This window comes from Apteryx mantelli, unplaced genomic scaffold (assembly GCF_036417845.1).
Source record: "Apteryx mantelli isolate bAptMan1 unplaced genomic scaffold, bAptMan1.hap1 HAP1_SCAFFOLD_255, whole genome shotgun sequence".
NCBI classification, from domain to species: domain Eukaryota; kingdom Metazoa; phylum Chordata; class Aves; order Apterygiformes; family Apterygidae; genus Apteryx; species Apteryx mantelli.
In genome coordinates, this window is record NW_027118607.1 from 1 (window position 1) to 13,253 (window position 13,253).

The window sequence follows — 13,253 nt, forward strand, 5'->3', positions numbered from 1 at the left end:
TTCCCATCTCCCATGCCCATGTCCCATGTCCATCTCCCATGTCCTGCGTCCACGTCCCATGACCCATGACCCAGATCCCATGTCCAAGTCTGCCCCATGTCCATGTCCCATGTCCATATCTCATGTCCATGTCCTGTGTTCCATCTCCCATGTCCACATCCCATATCTCATGTCCATGTGCCATGTCCATGTCCTGTGTCCATAGCCCATGTCCCATGTCCCGTGTCCATGTCCCATATCCCACATCCCATATCCTATGTCCATGTCCCATGTCCCGTGTCCCCCATTCCATGTCTATGTCCAATATCCATGTCTGTGCCCATGTGTGCCCATGCCCATGCCCATGTCCCTGGGGCAGGACGCAGCGCTGGCACGGGCCGCAGGCTTCCTGCGGGGCCGTGTGGAAACAGCGGGGCCCTTCGCAGCTGCCATCGGCGCCTACGCCCTGGCCCTGAGCGACGCCCCGGGGCCCCCCGGGCCCCTGCTGCAACTCGCGCGGAGTGCCCACAGTGAGCCGGACACCTGGGTCCCTCCGTGGGGGGAGAAGTCCCCATCACACTCCAACACCTGGGTCCCATCGTGCTCCAACACTTGGGTCCCAACACACCCAGGCGCCTGGGTCCCCAGGGAGGGGGCACCCGGACGCCTGGGTCCCTGCCATGGTGGTGGGGGATGCCTGGGTCCCTGGGGGGGTGGCGGGTGCCCCAGATGCCCAGGTCCCCCATGGGTTGGTGACTTCCTGGACATCTGGGTCCCTGGAGGTCAGTGGGTGCCCTGGATGCCTGGGTCCTGGGGTGGTGGGGCGCACCCAGACGCCTGGGTCCCTGGGGCTTGGGGGTGCCCCGGACACCTGGGTCTTCCATGGGTCGGTTGCTTCCTGGACACCTGGGTCCCTGGGGCAGTGGGGGACACCTGGACGCCTGGGTCCCTTGTGGGTCAGCAGCTTCCCAGACAGCTGGGTCCCAGGAGGGTTGGTGGGTGCCCCAAACACCTGGGTCCCTGGAGGGTCGGTGGCTTCCCGGACACCTGGGTCCCTGGGGTGGTGGGGCGCACCCGGATGCCTGGGCCCGCGGGGGACGCGCAAGGCTCCATGACCCCACCCTGGACGCCTGGATCCCACAGATGGCTCGGCGCAGTTCTGGCCAGCCGGGGGGGCGGCCGAGACGGTGGAGGCCACGGGCTACGGGCTGCTGGCGCTGCTGAGGCTCAACGACGTGGCCGGGGCCCTGCGGGCGGCCCGGTGGCTCCGTGAGCAGAGCAACTATGGAGGTGGCTTCCACTCCACCCAGGTGCCCAGATGCCTGGGTCCCTCAGACACCTGGGACCCCGGGGTGGGAATGCCCAGGACACCTGGGTCCCTCAGATGCCTGGGACCCCTGGGTGGTGGGCGACCCGGACACCTGGGTTCCTCAGACATCTGGGTCCCTCAGATGTCTGGGACCCCAGGGTGGTGGGTGACCTGGACGCCTGGGTCCCTTGGATGCCTGGGACCTTCAGACACCTGGGACCCCGGGGTGGGGGGGGTGACCTGGACTCCTGGGCCCCTCGGATATCTGGGACCCCATGGTGGTGGCTGACCCAGATGCCTGGGTGCCTCAGACACCTGGGTCCCTTGGATGCCTGGGACCTTCCGACATCTGGGACCCCAGGGTGGGGGGGTGACCTGGGCTCCTGGGTCCATCACACACCTGGGTCCCTCGGATGCCTGGATCCCTAGGGTGGAGGTGCCAGGACATCTGAGTCCCTGGAGTGGGGGGTGCCCCAGACACCTAAGTCCCTAGGGTGACAGGGTGCCCCGATGCCTGAGTCCTTCAAACACAAGGGTCACCAGGATGGTGGGGTGCCCCGGACACCTGGGTCCCCTGGGTCAGACAACTGGGTCCCTGGGGGTGGTGGGGTGCCATGGCCCGCCCAGACGCCTGGGTTCCTCAGGACACGGTGGTGGCACTGGAGGCACTGAGCGAGCTGTGGCTGAACTCGTTGCACCCGGAGGAGCTCGGCCTTGACGTCACCTTCGCGTGGCCACTGGGCCTCGGGGGACATGGCGCAGCTGGGGGGACACGGGTGACACTGCAGAAGGGGCTGGAGCATGTCGAGAAGAAGCTGGAGGTGGGACGGGAACAAGGGGACATGGGGGACATGGGGGACATGGGAGGACATGAGAGACATGAGGGGACATGGAGACATGGAGGGACATGGGGGACATGGGAGGACATGGAGGAACATGAGAGGACACAGAGGGACATGGAGGACACAGGCGAACATGGAGGAACATGGGGGACATCGGGGGGTCTGTGGGTCCCTTGGTCCCTGTTGTCCTCCCCATGTCCCACCATGTCCCCAGGTGCCCCTGGGCAGCCCCGTGACGGTGCAGGTGGAAGGCGAAGGCCAGGGGACCCTCACCGTGAGTGACCGCCTGGACACCTGGGTCCCTCAAGGGTGGGGTGAGCCCCGTTGTCTGGGACCCCCCTTCCAGGTGCTGGGGTCCCCTCCTGGACACCTGGGTCCCCCGGACATCTGGGTCCCTCCCAGACTCCTGTTTCCCACCCTGCCACCTGGGTCCCCCCAGATGCCTGGGTCCCTCCCCGAATGCCTGGGTCCCTCCCGGACACCTGGGTCCCCCTGGACACCTGGGTCCTTCCCAGACACCTGGGTCCCTCCCTGGACATCTGGGTCCCTCCCTGGACACCTGGGTCCCTCCCAGACACCTGGATCCCTCCTGGACACCTGGGTCCCTCCCGGACACCTGGGTCCTCCTTGGACTCCTGGGTCCCCTCTCCCGGACGCCTGGGCCCGCAGGTGCTGCGGCGGTACCGGGTGATGTCTCCCGCCAACGGGACCTGCCGGGAGCTGGGCCTTGAGGTCACCCTCAGCGGCCCAATCGACTACGAGGGTGAGGCCCCGCCCCTGCCCCGCCCATCACTTCTGGGCCCTGCCCCCTCCCCCACTTAAAGGGTCCCTCCCTGCCCCCCGCAGAGGAGGAGGACTATGAGGACTACGAGGAGGCGGAGCTGGCAGAGGAGGTGGAGCCGGCAGAAGGGGTGGAGCTGGAAAAGGAGGCGGGGCTGGATGAGGGGGCGGAGCCGTCAGAGGGCACCGCCCCTCTGTCCCTGGCGCCCTGGGTCGAGGCCCGGCGGCGGCGCCGGGCCCTGGAGTCCCCCGAGCTGCGGAGCCGCCAGGTGGCCTTCCACGTCTGCATTTGGTGAGGGGCGGGACTTCCTGTCCCACCTGGGTTGGGACTTCCTGCCCCCCCACTTCCCCTGGGGCGGGACTTCCTGCTGTGCCCATAAATTGGGGCAGGACTTCCCATGTCTGTGAGGGTGGGGTGTCCCATTGCCCCGAGGGATGTGGGCAGGACTTCCCACTCTACCTGGTTCTGTGGGTGGGACTTCCTGTTTCACCCACAGATCAGGGCGGGCCTTCCCATTTCACCCCATTTTGGGGGGGAACTTCCTGTTTGGCCCCGATTGGGGGCGGGGCTTCCAGTATTCCCACATTTTGGGAGTGGGACTTCCTGTATCACTCCAGAACAGGGTCAGGACTTCCTGCTTTCAGGGATATTGTGGGTGGGACTTCCTGTTTTCCTGGGTTTTGTGGGTGGGACTTCCTGTTTATCCCCCAAAGAGGGCGGGGCTTCCTGATTTCCTGTGTTTTGTGGGCAGGACTTCCTGTTTAGGCCCATCACAGGGGTGGGACTTACTGTTTTCTATGGGTTTATGGGTGGGACTTGCTGTTTAGCCCCATTGTGGGGGTGGGACTTCCTGTTTTCCTGGGTTTGGTGGGCAGGACTTCCTGTTTATCCCCATAAAAGGGGGCGGAGCTTCCCATTTCCCCCAGTTTTGTGGGTGGGACTTCCTATTTATCCCCATAATGGAGGTGGGATTTCCTGTTTCCTCTGGTTTTGCGGGTGGGACTTCCCATTTCCTCCCGGAAGGGGGGTGGGCAGGACTTCCCACTCACCGCGCTTGTGGGGGGCGGGACTTCCCACTCGCCCCAGCTGACGGGACCCCCTGGTGTGGGCAGGCGGCAGCCGGGGACGCTGCTTTCAGGCATGGCAGTGGTCGACATCTCCCTGCTCAGTGGCTTCCGGCCCCACCGCGAGGACCTGGACAAGGTGGGGGGGCGCCGTGGGCCTTGGAAGGGGGGGGGGGACGTGGTGGGGGGCACATGGGCAACCTGGACCCACGTGTCCTGCCCCATGCAGCTGCAGGATGTGGTGGACCGGTACATCAGCCACTACGAGCTGGACAGGAGCCGGCTGGTGCTCTACTTTGACGAGGTGGGGTGACACGGGGGGTGGAGACGTGGGGGGGTGACATGGGGTGGGGGTGATATGGGAACAATATGCCATGGGGCAATTTGGGCGGAAAGATGGGGGTAATATGGCAGGGAATGTGGGTGGGGCAATGGGGGGCAGGATGGGTTGAGGGGGAAAAGACTGGGACAGACACTCATTTGGTGGCCCCAGGACCCAATGTCCCCCCACGTCCTCCATGACCCCCATGTCCTTCCATGTTCCCCACATCCCCCCATGTCCCTCCATGTCCCTCCATGTCCCCCCATGTCCCCCCAAGTCCCTCCATGTTCCTCCATGTCCCTCATATCCTCCCATGACCCCCATGTCCCCCATGTCCCTCCATGTCCCTCCATGTCCCTCATATCCTCCATGACCTCCCATGACCCCCCATGACCCCCATGTCCCCACATCCCCCCATGTCCCCCATGTCCTCCATGTCCAACATGTCCCTCCATGTCCCCAGGTGCCCCCCCAGCGGGACTGTGTGACCTTTGGGGCAACACAGGAGGTGGCCGTGGGGCTGCTGCAGCCGGCGGCCGCCACCATCTTCGACTACTATGAGCCAGGTGGGCGGGGCCTCACCGGTGGGCAGGGCCTAACGGGAGGCAGCATCCAACAGGGGGTGGGGCCTAATCAGGGTGTGGTCTAAAAGTGGGTGGGGCCTATTCCAGGGGTGGGGTGTAGCAGGGGCTGTGGGGTGGGGCCTATGGCTCTCAGGGGTGTGGCTCGGTGAGGCCACACCCCCTTGACCCCACCCCCCGTGGCTCCTCCCCCCCCAGAGCACCGCTGCACCGTCTTCTACAGCGCCCCCCAGAGGAGCAGCTTCCTGGCGACGCTCTGCTCCCCCGGCGTCTGCGAGTGCGCCGAAGGTGGGGCCCTGGCGTCCGGGGGGGCCCCACAGCCCCCCACAGAGCCCGGCAGCCCCCTCTGCCCCCCACTGGGGACCCAGGCGTCCAGGTTCCCCTGCCCCGCTCCACATCCCGGGGGACCCAGGCATTCGGGAGGAGTCGGGCCCCGCTGTCCGCAGATGGACCCAGGTGTCCGAGGGACCCAGGCGTCCAGGTGCCCCCTTCCCCAGGACCCAGGTGCCCGGGAAGGACCCAGGTGTTCCGGGGAGAGACCCAGGTGTCCAAGAAGGACCCCATCATAGGGGGGTCCCAGGTGTCCGGGGAGGAACCCAGGCATCCGAGAGGGACCCTGGCACAGGAGGGACTCAGGAGTCCGGGAGGGACCACAGCATCCAAGAGGGACCCTGGCACAGGAGGGACCCAGGAGTCCGGGAGGGACCCCGGCGTCTGAGAGGCCCAGGTGTCCGGGCACCTTCTCCGTGGGGAACCCCAGCATCCAAGGGGCCCAGGTGTCCGAGGGACCCAGGCATCCAGGGAGGGACCCCAGTGTGGGAGGGACCCAGGTGGCCGGGGAGGGACCCAGGCATCCAGAGGGACCCCGGTGTCCGAGGGACCCAGGCGCCTGGGGAAGGGCCCAGGCGTCCGAGGGACCCAGGCGTCCGGGCCCCCAGGTGCCTGCCCCCGAGCCCGGCGGACGTTGGCCGAGGAGCTGACGGCGGCCGAGCGCCACGACTTCGCCTGCTACAGCCCACGCGTCGACTACGGTACCCCCGCCCTGCCCCATGGCTGCCCCACGGCCACCCCATGGCTGCCCCACGGTGGCCCCTGCCCCACGGTCGCCCCCTGGTGTCCCCCTGCCCCATGGCTGCCCCATGGTTCCCCCTGCCTCACGGCATCCTGTGTCCCACAGCTGCCCCACGGTATTCCCCTGCCCCACAGCCACCCGATGGCTGCCCCACAGCATCCCCTGTCCCATGGCGTCCCCTGCCCCAAGGCTGCCCCACGGTGTCCTCTCCGTCCCACAGCATTCCCTGTCCCACGGCACCTTCTGCCCCATGGTGTCCTCGAACCCACAGTGTCCCCTGCCCCACGGTTGCCCCACAGCTGCCCCATGGCACAGCCCTGCCCCACTGTGCCCCACAGCATCCCCCTGCCCCACGGTGCCCCCCTGCCCCACAGCTCCCCCAGGCTCCCCCCGCTGCCCCCCCGGCTGCCCCACAGCCCTGTGACCCTTGACCCCTGCCCCCCAGCACTGGTGGTGACGGTTCGGGGTGAGAAACAGTTCGGGGCCTTCGCGGGAGCCGAGACCGAAATTGAGGAGATTCTGCAAAGCGGTGAGGGGGCGGTGGTGGAACGGGGCAAAAACGGGTGGAACAGGGAGAAACCAGGCGGGAATGGGCAAAACTGGGCAGAAAGGGCGAAACCGGGCAGAACAGGGCAAAACCTGGTGGAAAAGGGCAAAACTGGGCGAGAATGGGGCAAAAACGGGTGGAATGGGGCAAAACCAGGCAGCAACAGGGCAAAACTGGGCAAGAATGGGGCAAAAATGGGTGGAATGGGGCAAAACTGGGCAGGAACGGGGCAAAACCGGGCAAAAACAGGCAGAACGGGGTGAAACCAGGCAGGAACGGGCAAAACCAGACAGAACAGGGCAAAACCGGGTGGAACAGGGCAAAACTGGGCAGAACAGGGCAAAACTGGGCAAGAACGGGGCAAAAACAGGTGGAACGGGGCAAAACTGGGTGGAATGGGGCGAAACCGGGCAGGAACGGGGCGAAACCGGGCGGAATGGGGCAAAATCAGGCAAAACCGGGCAGGAACGGGGCCAAATGGGCTGAAACGGGCAATGGAGCATGGGGGCAATGGGAGGCAATGGGGTGCAATGGCGGGCAATGGGGGCAAGAGGGAGAGTTTTGGGGTGAATGTGGGCAGTTTGGGGGCAGCTGGGGCCTCACGACGCCCCGGCTGCCCTGACCACCGTGGGGCAGGCCCATGGGAGGCAGCTGTGGGGCAGCGGCGCTGGTTCTTCGTGCGAGCGGGCTGCGGGCTGCGCCTGCGCTCCCAACGCCGCTACCTGCTCATGGGCCGTGGCGGCCCCACACGCGACCCCCAGGGCCGGTGAGCACCCGGGGGGCCCAGGCGTCCAGGGGGAACCAGGAATCTGGGGGGCCCAGGTGTCTGGCGAGACCCAGGCATCCAGGGGGGACCCAGGAGTCTGGGGGGCCCAGGTGTCCAGGGGGCCCAGATGTCCGGGGGGACCCAGGCATCCAGGCAGGGCAGGGCCCTCACAGCCCCAGCCAGGGCTGTGGAGGGACCCAGGCATCCGGGAGAGGGGGTCCCTCCATGTCCCCCCACGTCCCCCCATGTCCCTCCACATCTCCTATGTCCCCCATGTCCTCCACGTCCCATGTCACTCCACATCTCCCATGTCCCTCCATGACCCCCATGTCCCTCCATGACCCCCATGTCCCCCAGGTCCCCCCAGGTCCCTCCATGACCCTCCATGTCCATGTCCCTCCATGTCCCATGTCCCTCCATGTCCATGTTCCCCATGCCCCTCATGTCCCTCCATGTCCCCCCATGTCCCCCATGTCCCTTCATGTTCCTCCATGTCCCTCCATGACCCCCATGTCCCCGTGTCCCTATCCAACCCCATGTCCCCATATCCCTCCATGTCTTCCATGTCCCTCTGTGTCCCTCATGTCCCTCCATGTCCCATGTCCCTGCATGTCCTCAGGCCACAGGCCATGCTGGGCCCCAACTCGTGGGTCGAGGAGGTCCCGTCTCCCTCCCGCTGTGGGGCCACCCGCCTGCGGGGCCTCTGCGCCGAGCTGCAGTCCTTCCTCCGCGACTTCGCCCAGCACGGCTGCCAGGTCTGAGCCCCGCCGGGACCCACTGGGACCTGCCGGGACCCTGCTGGGACCAACTGGGATCAACCAGGACCGTGCTGGGGCCAACTGGAGTCGACTGGAACTGTACTTGGGTCAATGGGGATCAACTGGGACCAAGTGGGAACAGCTGGGATCAATGGGGAAGGTGCTGGGGCCAACCAGGCTCAAGTGGGACCAACTGGAAGCAACTGGGGTCAAGTGGGACCAACTGGGAGCAACTGGCACCAGGCTGGGACCAACCAGGACTATGCTGGATTCAACTGGGATCAACCAGGACCACGCTGGGGTCGACTGGGATCAACCGGGACCAGCCTGGACCGTGCTGGAGCCAGCTGGGATCAGCTGGAACTATACTGGGGTCGACTGAGATCAACCAGGACCGACTGGGCCTGCGCCCCCCCGACCCCCCCCCCAAAAGTCAATAAAAGCCGAGATCGGCACGGCCCGGACGCCCAGGTCCCCCGGACGCCCGGGTCCCGCCGCGCTGCCCCCGCCACGGCGGAAGGGGCGGGGCAGGGGGCGGGGCGGGGCCGGGAGGTGCGTTATTATGCAAATGAGCCCGCTGCCGCGCCGGCACCATGGAGACGCGGCCTCCTGGGCGGCGCCCCGCCTCCCTCCCTCCCTCCCTCCCTCCCTCCCTCGCGCGGGCGGCCGGAAGTGACGCGAAAGGCCGCGGCGCGGCGGGAAGTTTGAATCGCGCGCCGGGGAGTCCGCGCGCGGCTGGCCGTGACGTCAGCGCAGAGCGGTGCGCGCGGCGGTGACGTCAGGTGCGGGGGGCTGCGGACGTCACGGTGCGGTTCGGGGTGGTGGGGGGGGGCGGCCGAGGCGCCCCGCGGTGATGACGCCAGAAAGCGGCCACTGCGCTTTGGAGGGGGGGTGGTGACGTCATGGCTACGGGGCGGGTGGGGGGGCGCGTGGCCGGACGCCGGGGTCCCCCGTGACCCGTGACCCCCCCCCAGGTCATGCCCCGCCGGAAGTCGCCGCCCGCCCGCCGACCCCGCCGCCCCCCCGCGCCGCCGCCGCCGCCGCCGCCCCCCCCCTCGCGTCAGTGAGTGCCGTCCCCGGGACCCCCCGGGTCCTAGAGACCCCCCCCCCCGCCCTCGGGACCCCCCGGACCTCCCCCGGGACCTAGAGACCCCCCCGGGACCCCCCCCCCCTTCTGAACGCCCCCGGGTCCTAGAGGCCCCCCCGGGACCCCCCCCCCCTTCCGAACCCTCCCCGGGTCCTAGAGACACTCCCCCCCCCCAGAACACCCCCCCTCTGGGTCCTGCCCGACCTCAGGCTCCCCCGGGCCCGGCTTCCCGCCTCCCCCGGGTCCTAGAGGCCGCCGGGCCCGGTTTTCCCCCCCCCGCCCTCCCCCGGGTCCTAGAGGCCGCCGGGCCCGGGTTCCCCCCCTCCAGCCATCTCCCGGGTCCTAGAGACCGCCGGGCCCGGCTCCCCCCCCCCCCCCGCCTTCCCCCGGGTCCTAGAGGCCTCCAGACCCGGGTTTCCCCCCCCCCCCCCCCGCCCTCCCCTGGGTCCTAGAGCCCGCCGGGCCCGGTTTCCACCCTCCCCCGCCCTCCCCCGGGTCCTAGAGCCCGCCGGGCCCGGGTTCCCCCCCCGCCGTCTCCCGGGTCCATCCCCCTCCAGCCCTCCGCCGGGTCCTAGAGCCCGCCAGGCCCGGGTTCCCCCCCCCGCCTTCCCCCGGGTCCTAGAGACTCCGGCGCCCCTCTGCGTTTCCCCCCACGGCCCCGCGTGTCCCCCCGTGACCCCCCCCACGGCCCCCGCGTGTCCTGACGCCGCCGCCGCGCGGGTGCCCGGCTGCAGGGCGCCGGCGGTACCGGCCGGGGCAGCGGGCGCTGCAGGAGATCCGCAAGTACCAGAAGAGCACAGCGCTGCTCATCCGCCGCATGCCCTTCTCCCGCGTGGTGAGCCCCGAGCGCCCCCAAATCCCCCCGGAATCACCCTACCCACCCCCCAAAACCCCTGACCTGCCCCAGGTACCCCCAACCGCCCCCCCGGGACCCCCCAAACTGCCCCCAGCTGCCCTTCTCCCACCTGGGGAACCCAAAATGTCCCGAGATCACCTCAAAATCCCCCCCAAACCCCCCTGAAACCACCCGAAAGACCCCCCGAACCCCCCCAAAACCCCTGACCCCTCCCAGGAACCCCCAAATCCCCCCCAGGACCCCCCCTGTCTGCCAGCTGCCCTTCTCCCACCTGGGAAGCCCCAAATGTTCTTGAAATCACCCCCAAATCACCCTCTGAACCCTACCAACGTGCTCCTAAACCCCACCAAAGTCTCTGACCCCCCCCCAGGCACCCAACCCCCCCCTTGACACCCAAATCCCCCCCCCGGGACCCCCCAAACCACCCCCTCGTACACCGGCTGCCCTTCTCCTGCGTGGTGAGCCCCAAACACCCCAAAATCACCCCCAAACACCCTGAAACCCCCCCCCAAACCCCTGACCCCCCTGGACGTGCAGACAGTCCCTCAACCTCCCCTGGGCACCCCAAAACCCTCCCTGGGACCCCCCCAAACTCCCCCCCACCCCTGGCTGCCCTTCTCCTGTGTGGTGACCCCAAAATGTCCTGAAATTACCCCAAAATTGCCCCCATACCCCCTGAAACCCCCCCAAAACCCTTCACCCCCCCCCAGGCACCCCAAAACCTTCCCTGGGACCCCCCAAACCGTCTCCCTCCCCTGACTGCCCTTCTCCCACGCGGGGACCCCAAAACACCTCGAAATCACCCCAAAACACCCCCAAATCACTGCAAAAATCACCCCAACCCCCCCCCAAACGCCTTGAGCTCCCCAGACCCCCCTGTCCTCCCCCCCCCCCCCCCGTGTCCTTGTCCCCAGGGACACGGTGCCTCCAGGGACGCGGTGTTCCCCCCCCCCCCCCGTGACGCGTGGCCTCTCGTGTCCTTGTCCTTGGGGTGATGTGGTGGCCTTGTCCCCCCCCCCGTGGCCTTGTCCCCCCCCCCCCCCATGATGCGGTGCCTCCCCGTGTCCTCGTCCCCGGCAAGATGCTGGTTGCATCCCCCCCCTTCCATGACATGGTGTCCCCCATGTCCCCCTGCGATGGGTCCCCTGGGTCCCATGTCACCAGTGATGGGTCCCCTGTGTCCTCTTTGTCCCCCTGTGTCCCCCATGTCCCGTGGTGACGGTCCACCATGTCCCTCCTGTGATGGGTCCCCTGTGTCCCCCATGTCCTATGTCCCCTGGTGACAGGTCCCCCATGTCCCAGGATGGGTCCCCTCTGTCCCCCATGTCCTATGTCACTAGTGACAGGTCCCCTGTGTCCCCCCATGTCCTCGGTGACCGGTCCCCTGTGTCCCATGTCACCAGTGATGGGTCCCCTGTGTCCCCCATGTCACTGATGACAGGTCCCCTGTGTCCCCCCATGACGTGGTCCCCTCCATGTCCCCCTGTGATGGGTCCCCTCACGTCCCCCCATGTCCCTGGCGATGGGTTCCCCGTGTCGTCTTCTGTCCCATGTCCCCAGTGACACGTCCCTTCATGTCCCCCATGTTCTCCATGACAGGTCCCATGTGTCCCCTGTGTCCCCACTGATGTCCCCTGTGTCCTTTCATGTCCCTGGTGATGGGTCCCCCATGACATGTCTGGGTCCCTGGTGACATGGCCCCCGTCCCACATGTCTCATGTCCCCAGTGGTGGGTCCCCAGTGATGTGTCCTGTGCCCCCTGCCCCTTGTCCCACGTCCCCAGTGATGGTCCCCTGTATCCCCCACCGTGTCGCTGGTGCCATGTGCCCCATGTCATGGGTGCTGTCCCTGGTGACGTGTCCCCCGTGTCCCCGGTGGCATGTCCCCCGTGTCCCCAGGTGCGGGAGATCTGCCTGATGTTCACGCGGGGGGTGGACTATCGCTGGCAGGCCACCGCCCTGCTCGCCCTCCAGGAGGTGACACGGGGGGGACACGGGGGCATGGATGGGGGACATGAGGACACAGGGATGGGGGGACATGAGGATGGGGGGACACAGGGAGGAGGACATGGAGATGAGGAGACCCAGGGATGGGGGGACACAGGGACATGGATGGAGGTGACACGGGGATGGGGGTGACATGGGAATGGGGGACATGGGGTCATGGATGGAGGATGTGGGGGACAAGGGGACATGGATGGGGGTGACACAGGGGTGGGGGTGACATGAAGACATGGGGATGGGGGGACATGGGGATGGGGGACACAGGGTCATGGATGGAGGATGTGGGGGACAAGGGGACATGGATGGGGTGACACGGGGATGGGGGACACAGGGTGGGGGGACATGGGGACATGGATGGGGGATGTGGAGGATGAGGGGACATGGATGGGGGTGACGGGGGGGTGGGGGGACATGGGAGACCCCACGGTGCTGGGGACAGAGGGGTGGACCTGGGTGCTGGGGAGCACCCTGGGGTGCTGGGGGGGGGCAGTGCAGGACCCCTGTTTCGGGGTGCCCCAGCCCTGGAGGGCTTTTGGGGTCCCTCAACTTTAGGGGGTGGGTTTGGGGATGCCCTATGGGGGGCTGGATTTTGGGGAGCAATTTTGGGGCCCCCCATCCCAGGGGTGGATTTGGGGGGGGTGCCCTTTTGGGGGGTGTGGATTTTGGGGGTGCCCTTTGAGGAGGTGGATTTGGAGGTGCCCTGCTGCGGGGTGGCTTTGGGGATGCCCTATGGGGGGCTGGATTTCGGGGACTAGTTTTGGGGTCCCCCACCCCAGGGGTGTATTTTGGGGGGGGTTCCCCATGGGGGGGGAGGATTTGGGGGCTGCCCCCCTACCCCAGAGCTGGAAGTGGGGGCCACCCCTGCAGGCGGCGGAGGCCTTCTTGGTGCGCCTGCTGGAGGACGCCTACCTGTGCTCCCTGCACGCCCGCCGCGTCACCCTCTTCCCCAAGGACCTGCAGCTGGCCCGGCGCCTCCGCGGCCTCGACGATGGCATCTGACCCCAAACCGCCGGATTTCACCCCAAAAACCTGCCTGGAAAACCCCCTCCGCCAGAGAGCACCCCCACCTCCCCACCAAAAGAACCTACACCCCAAAGATCCAGCGGTTCCCCCAGGTTGTTGCAATAAAGGTGTTGTGCAATGAGGGTCTCTGAGTCTCTGGGGCTTCGCGGGGGGCGTTTGACCCAAAACGGCCGGGATTTGCCCCAGAATAGGCCCTCGCGCTGAAAACATCCATCTCTGAAAAAGGCACAGCCCCAAAAATTGGCTGATTCCCCCCAAACTTC

The 13,253-nt window shown here is 67.3% G+C and overlaps 2 protein-coding genes across 2 annotated transcripts; both read left to right on the forward strand.

Moving 5' to 3' along the window:
• Positions 1 to 331: 331 nt before the first annotated feature.
• LOC136996222 (complement C4-like) lies at positions 332 to 8,468 on the forward strand. The gene is made up of 14 exons (XM_067317149.1): positions 332 to 509; positions 1,123 to 1,289; positions 1,933 to 2,109; positions 2,345 to 2,404; positions 2,800 to 2,893; positions 2,977 to 3,202; positions 4,024 to 4,114; positions 4,205 to 4,279; positions 4,761 to 4,863; positions 5,077 to 5,166; positions 5,817 to 5,909; positions 6,396 to 6,479; positions 7,134 to 7,263; positions 7,883 to 8,468. The coding sequence occupies exons 1-14, from the start codon at positions 332 to 334 to the stop codon at positions 8,022 to 8,024; spliced, it is 1,710 nt and encodes a 569-aa protein (XP_067173250.1). The 3' UTR covers positions 8,025 to 8,468.
• A 235-nt stretch (positions 8,469 to 8,703) lies between these two features.
• On the forward strand, positions 8,704 to 13,111 carry LOC106494529 (histone H3-like centromeric protein A). The gene is made up of 5 exons (XM_067317150.1): positions 8,704 to 8,803; positions 8,996 to 9,080; positions 9,843 to 9,943; positions 11,863 to 11,940; positions 12,835 to 13,111. Exons 2-5 carry the CDS (start codon positions 8,999 to 9,001, stop codon positions 12,964 to 12,966), a joined length of 393 nt encoding a protein of 130 aa, XP_067173251.1. The 5' UTR covers positions 8,704 to 8,803; positions 8,996 to 8,998; the 3' UTR covers positions 12,967 to 13,111.
• The last annotated feature ends 142 nt before the right edge of the window (positions 13,112 to 13,253 follow it).

What these genes read in the sequence shown, in the direction of transcription:
- LOC106494529 (XM_067317150.1), top strand. Translation starts at nt 8,999, where the DNA reads ATGCCCCGCCGGAAGTCGCCGCCCGCCCGCCGACCCCGCCGCCCCCCC. An exon ending in GCCGCCGCCCCCCCCCTCGC is followed by an intron (nt 9,081 to 9,842) that starts GTCAGTGAGTGC and finishes GCCCGGCTGCAG; the next exon opens with GGCGCCGGCGGTACCGGCCG. An exon ending in CCCTGCTCGCCCTCCAGGAG is followed by an intron (nt 11,941 to 12,834) that starts GTGACACGGGGG and finishes CCACCCCTGCAG; the next exon opens with GCGGCGGAGGCCTTCTTGGT.
- LOC136996222 (XM_067317149.1), top strand. Translation starts at nt 332, where the DNA reads ATGCCCATGCCCATGTCCCTGGGGCAGGACGCAGCGCTGGCACGGGCC. An exon ending in ACCGCGAGGACCTGGACAAG is followed by an intron (nt 4,115 to 4,204) that starts GTGGGGGGGCGC and finishes TGCCCCATGCAG; the next exon opens with CTGCAGGATGTGGTGGACCG. An exon ending in ACACGCGACCCCCAGGGCCG is followed by an intron (nt 7,264 to 7,882) that starts GTGAGCACCCGG and finishes GCATGTCCTCAG; the next exon opens with GCCACAGGCCATGCTGGGCC.